Source organism: Psittacula echo, assembly GCF_963264785.1.
Source record: "Psittacula echo genome assembly, chromosome: 1".
Taxonomy (NCBI): domain Eukaryota; kingdom Metazoa; phylum Chordata; class Aves; order Psittaciformes; family Psittacidae; genus Psittacula; species Psittacula echo.
The window spans coordinates 60,449,286-60,472,004 of record NC_137735.1 but is presented as its reverse complement, the minus strand read 5'-3'; the positions used below and the strand labels follow the sequence as shown (position 1 = coordinate 60,472,004).

Sequence of the window (22,719 nt, the reverse complement as noted above, 5' to 3'; positions counted from 1 at the left end):
CCTGGGGACAGCTGGGACTGCCATGGGAAGAATGCCAGTGTTTATCAACTCCTCCCTGAGCCATCATCTCTACTGTGGCAACTGAAATAGGGCATCCCAAACAGGATGGAGCACGCTCAGCTTTTGAAATCCAGCTCAGTCTTGGACTTTACTAGAAAAGCTACAAATTCATATTTTTCCCCTGAGGTGTTTTTTAAATTGCTCTTGTTCCCAGTTTATTGTTATTATTCTGGTTTTTTTATTCTTTTGTGAGTTTGTTGAGTTTTGGGAGGGAGGTTTTAATTAGAGAGAAGTTGTTTTTATGATTGTTTCCCAGCACCCCAGGGATGGGTATTATGTACATAAAATAAGTATTATCATTACAATTAATATTAAAAAGAAGAGTAGTAACAGTGAATAATAATACAGCAGTGAAGACTGTGTTTCTTTCTAAGCATGGTGAGCTTCATGGGCAAATGGCCTTTCCCTGAGGAAGACCATGAACCTAGATGGCAGGATATCTCTCCAGGAGCAAAACCACCACTAATTCCTGCATTGTGTCTTAAAGTCAGCAGGGATATATTACAGGAGCTGAGACTTGTGAGATTCATCTCATGTAGGGAAATAAGGCCTTAGCTTTCCCTATGCCAAGCTAACTTTGTTTTGGGATAGATGAATCTGTGCTGTTGGCCACATCTGGATGGGATGGATCCATCTGGTCAAAGTCTGCCTGGTTTCCTTCTCCTTTCATCCACTCACATTACCTGCCTTGCCTGACTCACCCAGCCTAAGAGCTTTTGGTTACTTCAGCCTGTCAGGGTGATCTAATCAGGTGAGCTGGCAGGGTTGTTCAGGGAGATGTTCTCCTGCTGTTCCCAGCAGCGTCAGACAGAAAAAAAAGGAATGATTTGCAAGGTGCAAGGTTTGCATTAACATTTTTTTGCACTGAGTTAAGAGGGATGGATGAGCTGGAATGACACAGATGTGCGGCTGCCAGGAAAATGACGTGTGCTTCCTCTTCTCGGTTTTCTGGGTGATGCTGAAGGAACTGGCTAGAATAGGCATTTCTGTCATGATGTACAGTAAGCACACAATGATTTCTTGCCTCTCTGTTGGCCTTGTGAGCCCTAGTTCCTTAGGTATTGGAAATACTCAGGAAGATCTGCAAGAGCATTTGAGGAAAGGAGCCCTCATCTCTCCACCTCCAAGTCTCCCTGACGAGAAAACTTCCAGCATGGAAGAGATGGAGTGAAAAGTCACTCCCCATCTTTCATTATTATTTGATGCCTATCACTCATGCTGATAAAGCCAAAGAGCTGAAAGGTTTGAGCTGTTTCTCGTGGGTGCTGACATAGCAGAGTGTATATCAGGAAAGGCCTGACATTTGATGTGGCTTTATCATTGGCAAGCAGGCAAATAAAATGGATAAATTAATCACCTTTTCCCTCCATCTGTCATAAGCTTTTATCCCACAAGGAGGAAAATGTTTCCAGTTTGTCCTGGCTTTTTGAAGTGTGGCACTGTTGTATTTGCCAGCCTACATAATGCCTAAGTCATCAAAATGCCAGAGGTGGAGAGGAATGTGAATACCACTTATAGCACAGCCTGGAAGACCACAAAGCTGGGTTTCAAGCCTGTCCAGTCTATTTGAAAAGCCCCCAGAGATTTCCAGCCAATCTTTCCCTCAGCTCACTGACTCTAACTGCTTAGCTCTGAGCAGCCATCTCACGTATCACCATGTATTTCTCATTTCTCATTTACATTAAATAAGTAATGATATCTCTAATTTCACTGCATCTGATGGAAACATGGAAGGTTATGGGCAAGCTTTACAGCCTGAATAAGGAATAAAGAGGTGGGATACCATTGGTGTCAGGGTCCCAGAACCCCCTCCTCTTTTCTGGGAGAGATGTGCAGTGTAAGCCCAGGAGCAATCCAGTGATGTTTTATCAGCAGAACTAAGGCACACCTATGCTGCCCCTCACAAAACTTTGTTGCTGGGTTGCTTGATGTTGCCACTGCAGTGGCCATATTTGCATGGCTTTGGGGTAAAACCGTGTTACAAGTTCATCACAGGGAATCTCACTTTCGAGGCTGTCTTAAAATCTCCATTTTGTTAGAATTTAAAAGGAAATTAATGTTAAAAGGTCTGTCTTTTTTTCTGGGTAGCATTCCAAAGATCAGGCTGACTTCCCAGGAGTTTTAAAATATAGCTCTAGGGTTTGAAAAAGCAAAATTAAACTTTCTTTTGCCTTCCCTAGTAGAAAAAAAATAAACCAAAACAAAACACAAAAAACCTCAAGACATTTAAGTGATCTTTTTCTGTCCAAAGGCTCTGAGCTTACATGTCTCTGTGAACATTTAAAGAGAGTCTTTTTTCACTGTTGGTAAATGGTTGTAATGGACTTGTGGTTCTAATCTGCGTGATGTTGTTAGCATGAAACATTTTTACACTGGAATCACAGTGTTTGATGATTCTTTATGCTATGCGTGCACACTCCTTTGCCATGTTTGCTAAAGATGGAGCTGCACACAAGGCTAGCTATGACATCTTGGTATTTTCAACAGCAGCATAATTGTTTCTATGATATTTTGGGGTCTGAGTCTGTTCAGAGCACCTGCAGCCTGCCAGACCCTTTGGAGTCTGTGTTTCAGGTTGCAGCTTTCTTGATGCGGGATTCAAGTGTAGGTCCATTTAGTCTTTTTGCTACTGGACCCTTATGTCACAGTTTGGTGAGTGGATGCAAATATTTGGGAAAGAGCCTCAGACAAAACCTCACCCTGTGTCTGGGATGGATTAGAAGTCACGCAGCATGCAACTGATGTTTTGTTTGTTTGTTTTATTTTCAGCACAGTGATGCAGTCCATGACCTGCTCCTGGACTTCATCACATGGGTTGGCATCCTGCTCTCACTGGTCTGCCTCCTGATCTGCATCTTCACCTTCTGCTTCTTCCGTGGACTGCAGAGTGACCGCAACACGATTCACAAAAACTTGTGCATCAGCCTGTTTGTGGCAGAACTCCTCTTCCTCATTGGCATTAACCGAACTGACCAACCGGTAAGAGGCAAAGCACTTTCTGCTCCTGCCACAGGCTCTCATCTCAGTGCATATGGGATGTTTGACCATGCAGTGAGAGGTATTCCAGCACTGCCTTAATTCAATGCATGACTTCTTGAAGGGTTGAGCTCCTGGTTGTTAATGAGGAGTCATATACTGGTGCCTGCTGTTATTTCAGAGGCTGTATGTGCATTATTTGTAAAATAGGTGCTATGTTTAATAAGCAGGTTGCAAAAGTGCATTTATACTATGTACATCTTTACATTTTTATTTGCCAGATTGTGTACATACATGCCTTTTTATCTTTGAATATAATTTATAAATGCAGAGATGTGTCTATTTTAAAGTAGTTCATGAACATTTTCCAAGTGAAAAAAAAAAAAAAATGTTCTTCCTTTGGAGAAGAACTCCCTCATTCTTATTAAACTTTCCGGTAAGAGTAATCCTGACTGTTGCATTAATTCAGCATGGTACAAACACCTTCCCTTGCTCTTTTCAATCCGCATGCAGATTGCCTGTGCCGTCTTTGCTGCCCTCCTGCACTTCTTCTTCCTGGCAGCTTTCACCTGGATGTTCCTGGAGGGGGTGCAGCTCTACATCATGCTCGTGGAGGTTTTTGAGAGTGAACACTCCCGGAGGAAGTATTTCTATTTGGTTGGCTATGGCATGCCTGCACTGATTGTGGCTGTATCAGCAGCGGTGGACTACAGAAGCTATGGCACAGACAAAGTGTGAGTGGGATTTGGCACTTGTCAGGAGAGATGGGAGTGGGGATGACAAAGGAAAGCAGAGAGCCCAGAGACCTGGCAGACAAAGGAAGCTTGTGCAGACAGTTCAGCCAGGAGGCATGCCTTGCTTTATCTTTGTGTCTCTAAAACACTCCGTGATAATAGAGGACAAATTCCTCATTATGAAATGATTTGCAAAGGTATTTTATTGGGGATGTCAGTTGGGGAAAATTTTATCACTTCATTGCATAAGATCAGCAGAGGTGGCTGTCCTAAGTCTCAGTTTGGTACTGTATCAGCAAGGTCATCCTTCTTCTCTAACCAAAGAGTATTTTTCATTTGGATAATGAAACATTGCTTTCTTGTTCCTCTTTTTTTTCAAGTGTTGTGTCAAATTAACAGAGCCTGCACACAAAATAGGTGGTGACCATGGAGTGCATTAGACTCTTTGCAAATTGGAAGAGCTACATAATTTATCATTATGAATATTCTTAAATGTTTTCAACATTGCTGAAGCTGGTATCAAAGCACAGCTCAGATGATCATGCAACACTGTCTAATGGAAAACACAGCGAAAATCAAGCCTTTGATTTTCTTTGCCAGCTTTGTTACAATAGCACTAACAATATGTTTTATTTACTTTTTTATAACAATGTGGGATTTTTTATTTATTTATTTTTTTTCCTCTTTCTGTTGTTGGACTGCCTTTCCCCTGTCATTTTAATTGAATTAAGGGCTCAATCTGAAGGCATACATAACAATGAGCTAGTGGCATTTTTAAAGATCTTTTTTAACATAGGTTGGGTCAGGCCATGGCAGTAGTTGATATTCTCTTAAATTCAACTGCAAAATTTTTGCCTGAAAACTTATTGATATATATTAACCTGATTCCTTGCGGAAGCAAATCTGTAGAGCAGTGGAACTGCTCATGACCCATTACCGTGCCAGCTGGTAGGCTTGCATCCCAGCTGGATATTTGCCTCATGTTCCTCTCATAAGTAGGTGAATAGCAACCTGAATTCATATAAATGTCATAGTTTGTGAAAGGAAATGGCACATACAGTTAAAGACAGTAAGTTTTCAAGAATCTCTACTAATTTATACAAAGTAGTTTGACTGACTTTGACAGGCTTACGGGACAAAGAAAAAGTAACACAACAGCTGATTACAGTTTTTGGAGAAGACTGTTTCCATCAGATGCTGCCTGCTTTCTGACCCAACCAACTCTTTCATTCACATCCCCTCTTGAGCCACATATAGGCTCCCATTGAATCAGATATTGAAACATCCTGCCTTATACCTTTAGAGAAATTTATTCTTACAGTGGTGTTTCTGTGGAAGACCTATCTCTTCACAGTGGCTTGTGTGGGGCACACTGAGCCTTAAACATGTTACAGCTGAAGAACCATGAGTTCAGCTCCCTGGAAATCCAGATAGGATGCTCTTGCAGGTTTGCCATCACTGGAGCTGTGTCCACACCTGTCTGGTTCACAGTCTGGTGTTTTAGTGGCTACTTTCCATGCTGCTCACCCTGTAACTTCTCCAATGTTACCGTTGCAGGGCTTGTAGCACCAGAGTGATCCTTTTGACTTCTCTCTTAATGTTTTGGGCTGCCTACCAAGAAAAGCCAGCATTGAAGCTAGTTTGCAATGAAAGCTAGCACTAACTGCGTTCTCTTCCAGTGAGCTATAACTGTTGGGTGTTGAAAAAGTCTTACTTTATTCTCTTGTAGTAAAAGGACATCCACAAGTCCAGGGTATTACTTTGGACATGAGACAGCAGCTGATTGGCATCCACCCTCATCTTTGCAAAGTCCCTCTTGATACTCTCTATGGACAGCTGACTTACCAGCGTAGGTGGTAAGAGGTGGCTGTAGAGAGTGGGAACACGCCACACCTAACCACAGCTCCCACAAAGCATCATGGCAGCTTTGCAGTGCTGAAATGTTTCTGTTCCTGTTGAATGAATATATGGACCTTTCTGAAGCACAGCAAAATAAACATAGTCCATGGGATACACTGCCTTTTGCTATCAGGCTTTAGGTGTCTAAATGTTTCCATGGTATGGGAAATAGAGGCAGAAAGTTTGGCTGAAATTCATAAACAACAGAACTTTGCTATCTTCATCTTGAGGAGGCAGCAGTCCCATGTCTGTGCCAGTAAAATCTCCCCCTCCCCACAGCATAAAGTAGTATTTTTCATTATTAAACATGTATATATAATACTTTGCAGATAAATATTTACTGAGATTTGCAGAACCGAAAATATTTATTTGTAATCTCTAATTCCAGAGTGCAAAATTTTATCACGTTCCTCTAGTGGAAAATAAAAAACATACAATATGTTTTGTATAACTATCATGCTCCATCTGGTTGATGGATGATGATGTATTTTTCTGTGTAATGTTATTAGAAGGGTAGAACTGATTAGAATTTGTAGTGAACTATATGCCAGGCATACATAATTTGATTGCAAGAAGTTGCTTGGTTTCACCGGGTTTTGTAAAACATCCTCTGGAATATATTACTTGCCTTCCTCCATTATTTATTGCATTTGTTTAAGCAGGACTTATGGAGCTGTTAGTGTTATTTGTTTTTTGCCTGGCATTTGGTGCCACCATTCATACATCTCAGAATGATTTGCTTAGACACCCAATGTAGGTTTTCTTGATTTCATTTTCCTTTTAAATCCAACCCTTCTGTAACACATGTCCAGATTGCATAGCCAGGAACAGGCAGCTGCTCCTCTGTCTGTTTCTTTGCTCATTACTTGGTGCTTGTGATTTTCTGAAGCATCCCATCCTAGTATTCATGTTGGCATTTTGGAGTAGCTTACAGTAAAGATACTTCCTACACTGAAATATTCCAATGACTGGAATTGATCATTTTCCTTTTACTACTTTTTGTTTAAGAGCAGTTCAAATCACGCATATTAGGCGACTAATTTCCTTTTATAACCAAATAGCAGTGTAGTGATTCCATTAAGAGATCACCCCATTCAGGCCAGTATGGACTATTCATGTGAGCAAGCTGTTTGGCCCTTTGCCCCCAGATAAATTAGAAATGTTGCATCTCACCTTGTTCTGGTTGTAATTTCTAAAGTAAAGGTGAAAAGCAGAAAGCCCCACTGTAGACAGTGTGGTCCCCCAACACTGCCTAAGCAATCCTGCCAATGCTCATGTGAACTTTCAAGTGACCATTTCTTAGAGGCCAGGTCTTCAGATGCTGAGTCTTAAATGACAACATCTGAAGTTTTGCTGCAAAAAAAAAAAGAAGATACTGGAACTGCAGTTTTAGACAGTTACATTTGCCTAGTCCTGTGTGTTAACCAAATCCATCCATCTCCTGGCCAGATCTGATGTCAAGCACTGGGGTGAGCAATGCTGTGAAATGCAGAAGGGAAATAGCTTTTGCAGTTGTTGCTAGTGTTTGGAAATAACTTGTGTCTAAAATTCAGTAAAAGCTGGATTAAGGTTTTAGCAGCCTCCCTTTGAAAGGACTCACTCAAGTAGCAGACTATCCAAAATCTACAGCAAGAAGCCATTCCATATTCCTGTACTGTCCGGGGATTCATATCAGTGCCTCTTACAAATCTCAGAGGAAAGCATCTATGCTTTGAATGGCTCGATATATTTTAGAAAACATAGGTATATTCATCCACTGGTGATCAAATTCATCGTGACAGGAATCTCTTTATTGTTTCTCCCCCCTTCTGCCCTTTTGGTATGCTATAAAGCAGGATATACATGGTAAGCAATCCAGCTGTCAGAAAGCAAAATGAAAGCCTGGTGAATGTGCACAGCCTCCAAGTCCATCAGCCAGCTGCCGACATTTTATGCATGTTAATGTTGCTTGGAAAATAGCTTCTAACAATATGGTCTGTCTTGGGTGGCTCCACTGAACTTGTTTTATTTTCAGTATTTGTGCCGGGTATTTGGAGAAGGAAGCATGAGCAATGCAGATGCTGGACTGCTTAAAGCAGAAACTATATTGCACCCTTGAAAGGCATTGTGCGTACATATCCCATTACAGCACCCAGACAAGGAGGCTGCATAGCCATGTGAAACAAACCACTGAGCTCCCGTGAACAACATGATGTGTTTAGGGGTCTTCAAATTTTACAGTCCAATGGCAGCTAATGATTGTTTATGGGTTATATTTAATGCACACCAGGGATAGTTTAGTATTTGATTTCTCTTCATGCAGAAAATAGAGTAAACCCTTTGTAGTCTTTATTACTTGAGAAAAGCTTTAGGTGAATATGACAACTTGTCACTGTGGAAGAGGAAATTAAAAAGTAAAGGAAAGCAGCACCACAGAGCTTGTTACGAGCGCTGAATATGCTTCCTCTCTTGGAAGAAGCAATGGGGTTTTGAACAGCATTCACTTCACCCACAGATTTTCAGATAATCCACTCTGCCCTGAAGCAGCTCGTTTGCTTAATGGCAGCAGAGTCTAAACTTGTAATGTGGTAAGTCCATGTTCATGGTGCAGCTGTGCATGGGGGGTCAGAAGTAACTCAGCCCAAGATTAGCAACTTTTGGAAGTGAGTTGCCTGATTGCTTCCTTGTTTTGAGAAGCTCATTTATGCAGCTCATTGTGCATGTGGTTTTTTGTCTTTTAAGGGAAGAAAAGCTCAGTGTGGCACTTGTCTGATTAGCAATTTACAGCTCCTCAATGCAATTGGTGAGATGCCTGTGTTTTGATATTTTGGTCTTAGTTTGCATTTTTAATGAGGTATGACTTAAATGTGTTCAAAGTTGTCTCCCTGATGACCACAAAACCCAGCTTTTTTAGGTCCTTCTGAAGACTAAAGGCAGTCCTGCAGCTTTCCGTTTAGTCACCTAAGACTCTCATAGACAGTTTTATGGAAAGGTGATTTTTCTGTTCAAACAGAAATGACATCACATTCTTTAAAGTGTGCAGAGGGAGAAAAAAAAAAGTTTTCTCTGTTTTTTTTCAAGCTGTACTTTTCCTTAGATTTCTCTGTTTTTTTCAAGCTCTAATTTTCCTTATGTTGGAAGGGGACCTTTTGCTCCATGCCTGTCCCCTGCTTATTCCGAGGGCAGGACCTGGTTCCTTCACGGCTTCCCATCCACAGCATCCATCTCTTGCCACTGAATTGTGCTTCAAAACCAAAGAGATTTTTTAGGGGAATGGAGTGGAAAATTTTATCCATTTAGCTGTCTGAGAAGGAAACCAGTTGCTTCACGCTTCTTTTGCTCAGCCCAGCACAGCTTTTCCCTCATGCTGTATTTCAGTTTTCACTAATTCTCCCTATATCCCAATCTATATGCATTCAGAAACAGCTGCGTCAGATGTGACCATATGGCTGGCCGTCATGCTTTAAGGAGTAAAGAGTAGGTTTATGTCTTTCCTCTTCCTTGGGCTTTCCAAGAGCTGGCTCACTCTTCGTGCTGAAGGAAAACCAAGTTGCTTGGCAAATAAAATACACTCTGCTCCTGACACCTGTGAAAGTATGGGCAGGGGATGTCTTGAAAGTTAAACTGGCAAAAAAGTGCAGTTTATTTTAATTAAAAAACCACAAGCAAACAAACAAAAAAATCCCCACGTCTGAGTCCTCTCCCAAACGTCAGCACTCTTATTATCAGTAGAAAAAAGTTGTGGGTCTGGGTATTCCCTGATTTATAAGTGTCAGCTGAGGCATAAGAACTCATTACACTTTTTTTCCTATGGGACGGGGGAGGTATAAAGTCTGAAATTTCATGAAATCGTGTGAACTGCTGCTATGCAGATGTCTTCTTTCAGGGACGGAGGGAAGGACTTTTTACAGGGACTTTATTACCCTTGAAACCTCTATTCCTCTGTAAAATCTAGTTGCAACTGGGCAACGTTTCAGGTGTTATTATGGGTGATACACAGATGTCATGATCGCATAAACCCTTTCCTATAGTAGATCAGACTCAAATAGTTTCTAGACACTCGTGTGGTTCCAATACCAGCTTCATCTGAATCACCGTGAACTTCAGCAGCCGAAGAGGAAACAAGATTTCCCTGCAGTTGCTCTGAAAGCCTGTTTGCCTCTTGCATTAAGATTTCGATGCTGTTACATGATGATTTTGGATGAACAGCTGCAAAGGCAGTTCAGGAGTGATGGTCATGGAAATTATGGCATTTTAGTTTGTGACAGATAGTGGCACAACTGTTATATATAGATTGATAGGTCTCCAACACTGGTGAGACCTGAAATTTGTATGGTCAGGGAGGCAAGTGAGAAGCTTTCTCTACATTTTTTGAATTTATTCATATTTTGGCTGCTCCCAGTCAGAGAGGTTCAGGACATGTTTTATTCTCTTGGCAGGCTGGTCTCTTCTGTGGGGCACAGACCTTTCTGCCTGTTGCAAAGTCCGTTGCAAAGTCTATTGCAAGGGCAAAAAAAATATCAGCTTGTGCACTAGAACTGACATTTGTGAGAACTGCTATCTCTTCCACCATGATAAATTCATATATACAGGTCCTGTCTCTTGCCTAATTCTGAAATTCCATCTGATGTTTAGTATAAGAGTGGTTTTATGCTTTCTTAGTCCTCTGTGTATAAATGGAGCTGTGATTTGCAGCATTGCAAACATGACAAGATATTATTATTTTAAACATCGTGCAAAAGTTTCTTGGAATTTATATTCGTCTGTCTTGTAACCAGTCACTTCTATTCTATCTTCCTGTCGCCTGCAATGAACTAGGAATGGAAATGTAATTTCCCAGGGGCTTTAAAAAATGTGGGGAGTATTAAATGCGGTTGAAATTAAGTGATTAATAATTTAGTTTTAGGCCATGAATCAACTTCATGTGATAGCGCAGACCATATGCAACCCTCGAAACATTAGTGGAAACAAAATGCCTCGGAGGTTCAGGGAAATAAAACGCTCTAAAGGGGAAGTTGCTGAACCTAATTAAACCTCAGCCTTCTGTTACCCAAATCGTGCTTCCTATTTGCACCAAATTTGCTCTGATCTGCTTGTTCGAGAAATGCCATCTTGTTTGACAGTTGACAGACAGCTTGTGTTGCATCAAAGCTGGAGAGAAAAGAGGAGCATAAAGCAAAGAAGAAGCTCCATGGATCCTTATCAGACCTCTTCCTTAAAAAAACCCACAGTTCTAAGTATTTCTTCTGACAGATGCAGAAAGCCTTTGCAGCCATGCCTTGTGCCATTTTCTCCCTGCTTCCTCCAGAGGTAATTATCTTATTCCATCAATAGCGCTGTCAGAAATTGGGCACATAATTCAGCATTTAAATGAACAAGCAATGTAATATTTCCTGTCTCCCACCGGCGTGTTTTGCTGCTCACATTCTTCTCTGTCACTCTCTCACTCTTGATGTATGTCCTGGGTGCAGTCCTTGAATGCCTTCTTTCCCCTGTGTTTCATTACAGATGTTGGCTTCGACTTGACACCTACTTCATTTGGAGCTTTATAGGACCGGCGACCTTGATAATTATGGTAAGAACTCCTAATTAACTACTCCATCTCTCAGGTCAAGAAATAAAACTTTTGCTGTCCCTTTACGCTTTATCTTTAATTTACACAGATTAATTTGAGAAAGGCATGTTCTTCTTTGACCCCACCTGGCACAAGCAATTAGACCCTCATTAGGAGAGGCTCCTGGCATTGCAAAATACTTGATCAAAATGGGCTGGGGAGCTTCAGAACAGGCGTTTGCAGAGTTTTGTTTCTACTGCTGGACATTTAGAATTGCCAAACTATTTTGATGCCCCTCACTGCCCTGCTTTTGCATTCCAGAGCAAAGCTTTGTACTGAACATGCAATAAATCTGGGCTGGGGGGAACGAAATAAAGCCAAACTGGAAGAGAGGTTTGATGGGGATTTTTCCTTCCTGGCAGAAGTTGACGCTCATCTGACTTCATGGTTAGCATATTGCCAGTGTATCAGCTAACGCAGCAACAAGGTAGACAACCCAACTTTAGAGGCAGCTGGAGTTTTCTTATACTTTAATAGCTGCAATATGGCTTAAATAAACCATCCTTTGTTTTGGATAGACTGCAGGTTGGCTAACACAGCAAACCAGGCACTCTCACGTCAATGCAGACATTGTCCTTGCTTCTTCTGCAACTGGGAGCTGTTTCAGCAGCCTTTCACATAAGGGGGGGGTGTAGGGTGTGGGAGGAGGGGTGCAATGCCGCCAGCTGCAACTGTTGGGTTTTTTTCCCCTTAAGCAATTCATTCATAAAAAGATATCTTCCCTTTCTGATTATGTCTCAAACCCTGGCCTGGGCTTTTTGGGGAACTCCTTTCCAAAAACTAGCAGACTTGTTTAACACTGAGGCATTGAAACACCATCGCATCTTTTACAGAACAAATCAAATTCTTTTTCCTTTTAATTTTTCAACTTTGTATTGTGCTAAGCATCTTCAGATGTCGTGATTTCCCTGCCCAACTTCACTGTTACGTATATTCACAGAAAAAGATGCTTTTGTGCTTCATTACCATGGGGCTAGCTAAGCAAGATGCTTGGAATGACTTTTCACAACTGTACATCTCTAAGATGCAGAAAAGCAGTTACAGCAAATATTTTTCAGTCCATAACATCATTTGAAGCACTACAGTTGATGTTGGAACCAGCCCCGTATCAGTAACATATGCAGCGCCACAGCTTTCATAATGTTGTGGCATCACCAGTCCTGCAGTCTACAGGCCAGCTCACCTTGTAAAATGCCTGGCAATTTTATGTAATTCAGTTACTATAAAACTGTAGTGAGAGCTGATTTCCTACAGCGATTCATCTGTTACAGAGAATAAGCTGACTTTCTCCCCATCATGTTGTCTTGTGTCTTGTAATCAGTTTTTTTCCTTTCCACCCTATTGCAGCTTAATGTCATCTTCCTTGGGATTGCTCTGTATAAAATGTTTCATCATACTGCCATACTGAAACCTGAATCTGGATGTCTTGACAATATAAAGTAAGTTGTTGGGTTTTTTGCTTTCTCTCTACCTGTTTCAGTCTTCTGCTGTTTATGCCCCTGTTCTTTTCTGAGGAGCATACAGGGAACCAACTCTACTGGCAGCAGTGATGACAGAAGCAATATGTGTTGTTATGGCACTACAGAGTGGTTTTTAATAGGTACCAACAAGTGGCTGATAATGAAGCACTGTCTTCATTGGGATTTGGCTGCCAGTGGTGGCATTTTCCATGAAGGAAGCAAAGTTGCATTTGCTGTCCTTGAAGCAGGTAACCTCCTAGTCCCTCTGTGTAAAAGGAAATTTTGCCTGATAATTACTGGCTAATTATTTCAGTCTTTACAGGGAAGGTGTTGAAATTGTTGATCATTACTATTTCTCTGTGCTCTGAGGGTGGCAGCCTTACTTCTTTTCTGTTTGTTTTGGCCCCTGACAGATTTAATGACCCAAATTCTCCCCAGAATCTGATTAGTTTCAACATAGTTGCTGGGAGTTTACCTGGGGGTGCCCACATCAGAGGATGTGCTTGCTAGGCAAGGCATGTATTGCCCTTGGACTTGCTAAACATCTGAGCTTGGGCGTCTTACTGTGTAGCAAGCTACTTCATTATATTGATAGAATATTAGTCTCCACAGTGCCTGTTTATTCAAGTACCTCTGGCTTTAATTACTTGCTTCAAAAATGCAAGTGGGATTTCAGGTGCAGCACATGATAAGATGGGGAGCCTGCTAATTAATAAAACCATCTAATGAACTTCAGGAGGAGGAAATTGCTGGAAGTCAGTGCTTTACTGCCCACCCAGGAAAGAAGAGTGTTGTACAACATGGTTGAAAGTTGGTTCTCCCTTCTCTTCCTTTTGAAGAGGCACGAAGGGAGTTTGCCTAACAAGCAAGCTCTTTCAATGACTGAATTGCAGATTTGCAAGGCAGTTCTCAGCAAGGTTATTGTTCTTATAAGCAGAGCTACTCTCGCAGATGTAGCTTTAATTTAAATTACACCATTCCCCCTTAAAACTTTCCCAGCAGGCAAAGCATGCAGTGCCACTGGCATGCCACAGCCTGGCATGGGCCTTTGGGTGAATGTTTAGTTTCTTAAGTGTAGCTACTTCTTCAAGGGTTGGGAGGAAAGGGAACCAGAGCCTGCACAAGCACAGGAGACCTCAGTGAGGTCAGGGAGCTGCAGGGTATTCATTCGCCATGTCTGTCCCTGCCCAGGTTGTGGGCAGGATGCTCTGCAGTGTGCCTCTGTTTCTCCTGCCATAAATCAGCTAATAGATGAAATTAGAGGAGCAGTCTCTCCTGGATGTCCAGTACTGATGCCAGACTTCATTTGGTCTTGGATGAGGTGTTAAAAAAATGGTACATTTAATAACACTTATTAATGTGACTACCCATCATGCGTTAGTGCTGTGGGATTCCTTGCTGAGAACAGCCTTTATAAGGTTACCCATCAAAATCTGTCTAGAAAGCTTTGCAGTATGACATTTAAATTAAAAAAAAAAGGGGGGGAAGGGTGCGATGATAACAATAAAGCCCACATAATTAAACACAGAAATAATAATTGCCTACAGTATAATCTTGCTTGTGTTAATCTCTAGATTCGTTGTTTAAAATGCCAGGAATTTATACAGCTAGTTACATTAATTCTAATGTCATTGTGAAATAATTTATAGCTCCTTTGGCAGATGAGTGTCTATTTCTTGATTTGACTTCATTAAAACATTTTGAAAACACAAGCAATTTAAATACTTCTAAGTATGTTGCTGATACCCTTCCAAATGTGTTGCTTCATTGCAAAAGATTTTTTATGCTTGAAAAAGTAAGAAAAACATAATATAAACTCAGGAAGACCCCAAGCTCACCCTAGGAAGTTCATCAAAGCAAGAATTTCAGAAGGGACTTGATTGTAAATTCTGAGTACCTAAGCAGCCTAAATCCAAGGTATGTGTTGTCTCAGTGTCAGTTACACCTGAGCTAGGAGAAAGCACAGATATTTAATAGAGAAGGGGGCTTTGAGGGAGCTTTTCTACGGATGTGAGGGTCTTGCAGTCTCTGGAAAACTTTTTTGTAAGATCACAGTCATCTTCTAGGTAAAATTGTAGTCTTGTTCTAGGTAAGATCTTGGTCTTCTTCCGAAGTCATTGGTTCTAACTCAGTTGTAAAATGTGAATGAGGTTCAGCAGCTCTAGAATAAAAAACCACAGACCACATTATTTCACAGGTGAACAGCAAAGTCCTTTTGAGCTTACCTCCATGGGTCTATACAGTTGGTGAAAAGACACCCAGATCTGTTTCTCAAGACATGCGCTGCCTTTGCTGGCAGTCAGCATGGTCCCAGAGCCTTGCATCCTGTCTTACCAGTTTAAGATAAAAAGATAAAAAGACCAAACCAAACCAAACCAAAACAAGGGCCTGCATTGGAGAGCCCCTTGCGGCCTTCTGCATGTGACAGTTTTATGGCACACAGAGAGCTGAATGGGAATTTGTTCTCCCAGTTAATTTCCTAGCACTGTTCTGTGTTAGGCTGTGGTGAAGCTCTCGCAACATAAATCCTGAGCCTGTTCAACAACAGCAAAATACTTGATTCCCTATGGCAACGTAAAAATAAAGGCCATAAAATATTTTAATAGGCTGTTAATAAGCTCCCCTGCAATCTGTTGCTTGCCTATGTCACTTTAAAGGTTAGAAATACATTATGAAGTATAGAAAATAGAGAACCAAATAACTCCACTTAAATTAATGAACTTGATAAGGGATCAGGTGTCACCTGGGATACCTTTAATTACTGCACCAACAGAAAAGCCATTCAAAGGGCAGTGCCTGAACCAGATGCTGTGTGGCTGAAAGATTTGTATGTGCTGTGCAAAGTTGTAAAAATAACTTCTCTAACCTTCAGACACAGTCCCTGGTTATTATGCCAGAATGGGAGAATCTGACATTCCATGGTGGAGCACTGGTTACCCAGGGGTTAACGAGCAAGAGATTTGATGTTCTGGTACAGAGCTGGTTTATTCTTTACCCACATTAACTTGTCCAGCATAGCCCAGGACTTTCAAGTGGGAAGTAGGGTGGGTCCTTCCCCCTGTGTCAAGAGCACCCAACCATCCTCAGGTTGATACTGAGCCGACTCAGCGGCTTGGTCCTGCTGACAGTGAGGTTCATGCTCTTGTCCTGCTTTTGAGGCATGTGGACAGAAGATATGAGCTTGTGTATATGCGATATGTTGTTTGGAGATGCAAGAGTTTCTGTGCCTGCTGCTGAAGCCAGGAGGGCAGACTAGACTCCATTTCACAATATGTACCATCACGAAAAGTAGCATACTTTTATCTAGGGCCCTGAAAAAGTTCAATTTCTCTTCTTCCTTCAATACATTTAAAAAAGAAATTTTAAGGGTTCAGTCAGGGTGGGGATCTCTTCTGACTTTTAAATACATCTTCAATATGAAGCTACACAGACAAGGATGCTGAAATGGCTGCCTCTTCGGTGGCGTGTGCCCATATTCCTCCCATAAACACAGGGCAGGAGGGGATTTTGCTTTGCAGCCTTCTACAATGGCCATTTCCAGGTGCTTGACGTCCACTCTGATCATTTCTCTTTCATCTCTTCATGCCTTGTTGGCAAACATAAGTGAGCAGAGGTGGGCAGTGAGGAACATTGTTTAGCCTTTAGTAGCTCTGCCCACATCACTTGTATCTCGCTCATGGCCTAGGAGAGCATAAGTGGGATGCAGAGGGTACACAGAATTGTTCACGAGCACAAACTGATTAACTGTCAACAAATGTAACCGAGAAGACATCGTTTTGGAGGATCGATTTGCCCAGCTCTTATAAGCTTGCAGGGGAGACAGATCTTTCAAGCCAGTGACTGCACAAGCTTTTTGGATGGCAAAAGCCTGCTGTGCTGTTTGCATCTGTAGCCTGCAAGGTGGAGAGTATAGGCGTATCAATGTGGTATTGATGCGGTCTTGCTAGCAGATGGCTACTTGCAAGGACCCGTTACCAGCTGGAATATTTTAGAGCAGCTGTGAGACTGTTTCACTGGAGGTTGCTGCCATGTGGAGTGATTTTAGAAGCTGAGCAGCTCAGTCTCTTCTTCAAGCTTTTCCATTGTGCTGGGTAGATGTTAGATGTGTGAAATGTCTCAGACTGTCTTAGACAGGACTACACTGAATATTTTTTATATTCGTATTCCTGTAGGAAGCCTTATGTGACAAAGGAAAATACATCTATATATGAATAGTCCAAAATGGTTCTTCAGTTTTCCATCCGTCAACTCCTTTCTGGGTGGTCAGGCATGTACTGTGGCTGCTTCTGGTCCCTACACATCAGGTTTTCATCCGACCCATGCCAGATGCTGCAGCAAGACAAACCATCTACATGCTTCCAGATGCTTAGTCCCCATTCTCTATGCAAAATGGAGGGTTTAAAATGAACCCCCTCCTCAAATGCCTTTGTGTGGTGTGACAGTGCTGTGCTTCTCTGCAGACATTCAAATACTGCTTGTTTGAGTCATTGTGATGTTTGCAAAGGGAAAAAAGAGAGGCTAAACTGATTGTAATCCAGGTGTGCTCTTCACCGTATCTACTGAAATCTGAGGTCCTGTCTTTGCTATATGCTGTTATTGTGCACAATGTAGAACACATTAGTTACTTACATGGAAAACTGGTAGAAAATTGGGTGGGGAGAGCACTTATTTAGTTAAAAAAAGGCAAGACTTATAAGCAGATTGAAATGATCCATTAATGGGGCCAAGCAACTGCTGTGCCTAAAGTTAGAAAGGGCATCTCCAAATGGCTGGAGGGGAGAGGGTGAAACCTCATTTCTCCTAGCAGAGACCAGAAGCCGTTCTTTCGCTTCCTTACAGACAGAACCATTCATTTGAAGTTCCTGTGGGCAACCTTCCCTTCTGCCCAAGTGCTGTCTGATTGTGGTGGGGTCTGTTAGCATTTCCCCCAGCCAGACGAGACTTCCTGACATTCTTCTGCACTGCAGTATGTGGAAATGAGATTTTATTTTATTTACTTTGGAAGGGCAACATTTTGGCTGTGGCTGCCAACTGCAGTTATGAACCCAACAGAAAGAAGGCAGGAGGCAAAGGTCTTTGTCAGCTTGCTTCTCTTTTTATCCCATTTTATTGCATTATTCTTTTAACCAGGGTGTAGCTTGGCTCATGCCACAGGCCACCTGGATGCTCTTTAGAAAGCACGACTCTTGGGGACCTCTTCAGAAAGGATCATGTTGGGCTGCAGTCCTGAGTTTGTTGGAAAAGCTCATCCAGTGCAATAGAAACCCACTGGAAAGTCATCTCGGAAATCTAATTTTCTTTCTTTCAAAAACGGAGACCAAGAGTCTTAGCTGGGAGCTCCTTTTGTTGCTAAAGAGGCATTCAATTAAAGGCCTTGAGATAGTTTAATCTTGGCATTTATCACTGTAGTTTTGTTGCAGCGTTCTTCCCTCTTGTAGAAATACGCTCCCATCCCATCTTCTACAACAATAGAATAAGCACTATATCAAAAACTTGAAATTCCCTGGGAAAAAATGTATTTATTTCAAACACACAGGAGAGAACATGTTTATGTGTTGTGGTCAGATTCACAAGAACACACACTGAAATCCCATTAATGGGGATGATGCAGAAATGTCCTGCACTGCAGCCTTCATAAATCAATCCCTAGATGACCAAAATGAGCCTTCCTCAGTTTGCTGGCTGCTACTTACAAATGTTCCCTTCTTGCTGGGACCTACAAATGGTCTGGGACTAAAGGCACACGGCCTTGATTTAATGGATAAATTAAAAAGTATATGTTCTCTCAAGATTCTGACTTGAAACAAAACTTACACCATTCTCCTTTAATTTTTATGTTTGGTTTGTTGGTTTTTTTTTTCCATAGGACTCTCTTGCTCACAGGCTTACAGAAATAAATCTGAGAATGTGCAACCTAAGAGCCAAAAGTCGGAGCCAAATGCAAAAACTTAACTTTAATTATTACTATATAAAACCTCACAAAGCCCAGTCCGGGCTCTTCTAGGGAGTGTGGCCTAGGCTGGGGAAGGCAAGGGGCAAGGAGGATCAGGCACAAAACTGAGAAGCCCTTTTTGAAACTATGCCTCCTTTACAAACCATTGCCATATCCCACTCTTCCCATATGTTGTATGGGTGTAAGTGATTATCTGCTCATTTTCTTGGTTCAACATACGTGTTTTATTTAAAGAGACGTGACTAATCCCAGCCCCCAGATAAGCTTGTTGTTTCAGTCCTGTGGGTTTCTTAAGTCATAAAAAAAACCTTCAGAGTTAGGTAGAAAATTGAAAACAAAGGTTAAATAGAACTTCCAAAAATCATCTGCGGAAATGCTTAAATTAAATCCTTGATTGAGCACAGCAGTATTGTGCTGGCAGGAACAGAGGTTTACCAGTCTACTTTTATTTACTCAGCTGATTGAAATGCCGAAAGAGTAAACATCCTGGGTTTGGAGCAGTGAAGAACGAGTTAGACTTTGGAAAATGCAAGATTTCTTCTCCTTTGGTAGGAAAAAACTTACATTACGAATGGGGAACAATAATTTGTAACAGGTATCCTTTTACTAAAGGAAGATTAATTTGTGCTTTATTGTAGTCATTTTAGAAACAAGTGAAAGTAAGGAGACAATAAGGATTATTTCATCTTTTTCTGGTGGGATTTCAACTCATCTGTTGGTTTCCAGATTTTTTTTTGTTTAAGTGTAAGACACTACAACTTGGAAATAGTTTGTGATGCCAGAGGGTCTGGAATTGAATATTTCATTGGGTTCACCCAGGGGACTTGACTTGCAGAACAGCAGCACTTTAATCTTCATTACTTCTGGGTTTGCAGTTGCTTGGGAGTGCACAGCAAGGACATGGTGCAATGAAGGGGTCCAGTTCTTGAAGCATGTCCAGTGCAGCATCTGGGTGCAGAAGGCCCAGTCCTGCTCTTCTACATTCTCAGTTCCTGGTGAAGTGAAGGCTGAGGGTCTGTGCCAATGTGCAGACTCCTTCTTCGGAGCAGCAAACAGGGAGAGGAGGTGCACCCACGCAGCTTTGAGGACGTGTGTGCATTGGCAAGGGAGATGTAAAGATTGAGGTACAAAGGGTTTGAAACAAAAGCTGGTGAATGCAAACACAGGAGCCACACTGAACCTCTGTTAAACATTACCTTAAATCCTGACTGGCCATTACCTATGACTTATAAAGTTAAATAAAATAGCAATGCCTGTAAAGAATGAGCTTTCTGTTAAGATTTTCATACAGCCTTACTAACAAAATAGAAAGACTGAGAGGGGTGTTCAAGAATAAGGTGTTGAAATTCTCTCCTTCCCTACCAGCTGTGTTATATGCAGTGTTTTTGGACTCCCCTGGCTTCTGGGAACAGCAGGGTCATAGCACAGCAGATCCAGGGATGCTTTCTGGAGAGGAATCATCCTCGGATTCCCTATTCAGGAAAGGACAATCTCATCCTAGGCAAGAGAAAGAGAGCCCAAGACAGTGGGTTAGCCATTTAGCTGGGTCTGGATAAATGTCTAAATTTAGCCAGGTTTTGATAAATTTGGATAAGAAATTGTGTGTTTTATTGCTGCTTGGGACATGCAGGCAGTGTGTTCTCTGTCACCAGAAAATTTGACAGGAGTGTTTTGCAATGATAACCAATAATCTGGGCACTTCTGAAAGCGAGGAATAGCTTTTTCTCTCCATTGGAAAACCTCCCCCTGTGCAAAGTTCAGATGTTACCCATGGAGTACTGAGCTGGGCATTAGAAACTGCCTGCCTCACTTTCCTTGTACAGGAGCTCAGGCTATGATCTTTGTGTTTTATATGACCTTGAAAGAGAGTACCATGCCTTCACAAGCCTGATGGTCAGCTTAGCACCTCCCTGGATCCTATGTAAGAAAGCATCATGCTTCCTAGTCCTTGGGTAGCTTGCTACTGCTCCTGTATAGCCTTCATCTGCATCTCTGCATGAACAAACTTTGAACAGGAAGCCTAAAGCATACCCAGAAAAATCACCTGGAATTGGCACAAAATGACTTACATGCTTCCTACCAAGAAAAGATATGGCACATTTATATCTTGCCAGAGTGCAGTTTGTAAGCACCTCAGAGGCAGAAACCCTCCTGATGCTGCAAAAACATCTGATATTGCACTTCTTTCTGGGTGCCTTTTTCACCCAGTGATGTTGATGGCAGTACCCGATTTTGTTTGTTGCAATCTGCTGTTCTTTGAATTTTTCACAGAAGGGTTTGGTTAATATCCGACTGTTTTGGCTTTGGGTTTTGCTTGTTTATCTATGGGGTTTGTGATGGCTGTGGTAATGTTGAATGGTGATTATAAAAAAGTAATCTTCCCACTGACAGGTGTCATCCTTTCTGAATTAAAAAAAAACCCAAACCAACTATCAATCAGCCGTTATTGCTTTGAGAGAGTATCCTGGAAGATATTAAATACCTAAGGTCTTCCTGTGATCCCATAAATCATTATTATTGTTTTAAAAGGCCATACATTTAAAGTATTTTGCCAGCAAGCCCTGCTGGTGCTATTGGGATAACACAAATGTGGCTAAAGACTTTCCTGACTCTCTATCATGTGGAAAAAATCAGACTGATGTGGTTACACATCGGTGTGGCTTGAATAATCATGCCGTGCCTTTACAAAGTTAGGAAGAAGGAAATAAATAAAGTAATTCTGAGTGTAATTAATTGCTTACAGAAAATGAGATGAGCTTAACAGAATTGCTCTTTCCAATTGCAATAATTAAGAACAAATCTCAAAAAAGCAGGCCATAACTTCCCTGGATGAGTTGAAGGGGATTGCTTTTGGCAGAAAAATATCAGGTATAGGTTGCCCCAAATCCTGGGCTTGAGCATCACATAGGACCAAGGAAAGTTTTACCTCATTTGTCTGAATAAAATTTTCAGAGATACTGGTGGAATTCAAAAGTGGCTTTCAGTCTATAAAGTTTCCCTTATGCTGGAGGTAGGACGCCAACCGAGACATGCAAACCCAGAGGTTTCTTCTTGCAAAGGAAGCTGTGACAGGCCTGCTACCTCCCACAGTGGTTACAGAGGTCTCCAGGGGACCGGTCACCTTCTGCCAAAGATGGTGCAGGAGCCAGAACATAAGACTTCGAAATGATAGCTTGAAGAGGTGCATGATAAATACTAGCAGCCTAAGGAAGACTATTAGGAATACATTTGGCTTCATGCCATTGAGGTGGTAACTTTGTCACAAAATGCAAAGGCAAAATCCCTTAAGCACTCTTTTATTGCTTACAATTGATTTTTCTCACCATGAAGATGCTCCTTCACTAATTAGCAATGAACCTGTTTGCTTTATGAGGGGACTGCTGGACTTTCCAACTCCTTCCTGTAGATTTTCAGCAGTTCAATAAATCAATCTTTTCTAATCCTTGAAGTTTTTAAAAAAAGGGAAAAGAAAACAAACATCTGTACTGCCTTATATTGGCAGGCAGTGGGGAGACACAATAGCACGCTTTATTTTGTCTCTCTCTTGTGCTTGCCTGCAGGAAATGTCTGTCTCTCAGCTTTATTTGCGCCATATTAAAATGAATTCCGTGGGTCTTTCCAAATGCTTTTGAGGGGGCACATCATCCATCTATTTTTATTTGGGTTTCATCACCTACAACAGCTACTAAAGGTCCTGTGTACTCAGTTTGGCATTTTTGCTTACTAGTTAAACTGTGTCATTTTGGGGCCTGAGCACTAAGTTCATGTGCTTACTTGAGCCTCTTCTTGATGAAGGAGGGATGGGAAAATACTTTTAGATGTCAAAAGAATGATAAATTCAAGTTAGGTAAAGTTAAACCATAAAAGGTTAAATAAAATAATAACTCCTGAAGTTGATTAGCTGTGTAGAGTTTTATTAAAGGCCTAGTTTTACTCTAAAATGTGGCTTAAAACCTACACTTTTTTAAACACAAAAAGGCCGAACAACCCTCTTTTCAAAATGTAAGGCTACCAGCCAGTATTCTTTTTAAATGAGACCTGAAT

At 41.5% G+C, this 22,719-nt stretch overlaps 1 protein-coding gene across 17 annotated transcripts in view; it reads left to right on the top strand.

Moving 5' to 3' along the window:
- Window positions 1-22,719, top strand: part of ADGRL3 (adhesion G protein-coupled receptor L3) — a gene marked incomplete at its 3' end in the record, with an annotated part of 327,501 nt that overhangs the window by 269,129 nt on the left and 35,653 nt on the right. For 16 of the 17 annotated variants that reach the window (XM_080613903.1, XM_080613916.1, XM_080613904.1 and 13 more), the window contains 4 exons: window positions 2,830-3,039; window positions 3,550-3,770; window positions 11,157-11,223; window positions 12,610-12,701. In XM_080613903.1, coding sequence (XP_080470029.1) covers window positions 2,830-3,039; window positions 3,550-3,770; window positions 11,157-11,223; window positions 12,610-12,701 — 590 coding nt within the window. The remainder of the gene's footprint in view (window positions 1-2,829; window positions 3,040-3,549; window positions 3,771-11,156; window positions 11,224-12,609; window positions 12,702-22,719) is intronic. The other variant, XM_080613905.1, reaches the window with a different exon arrangement.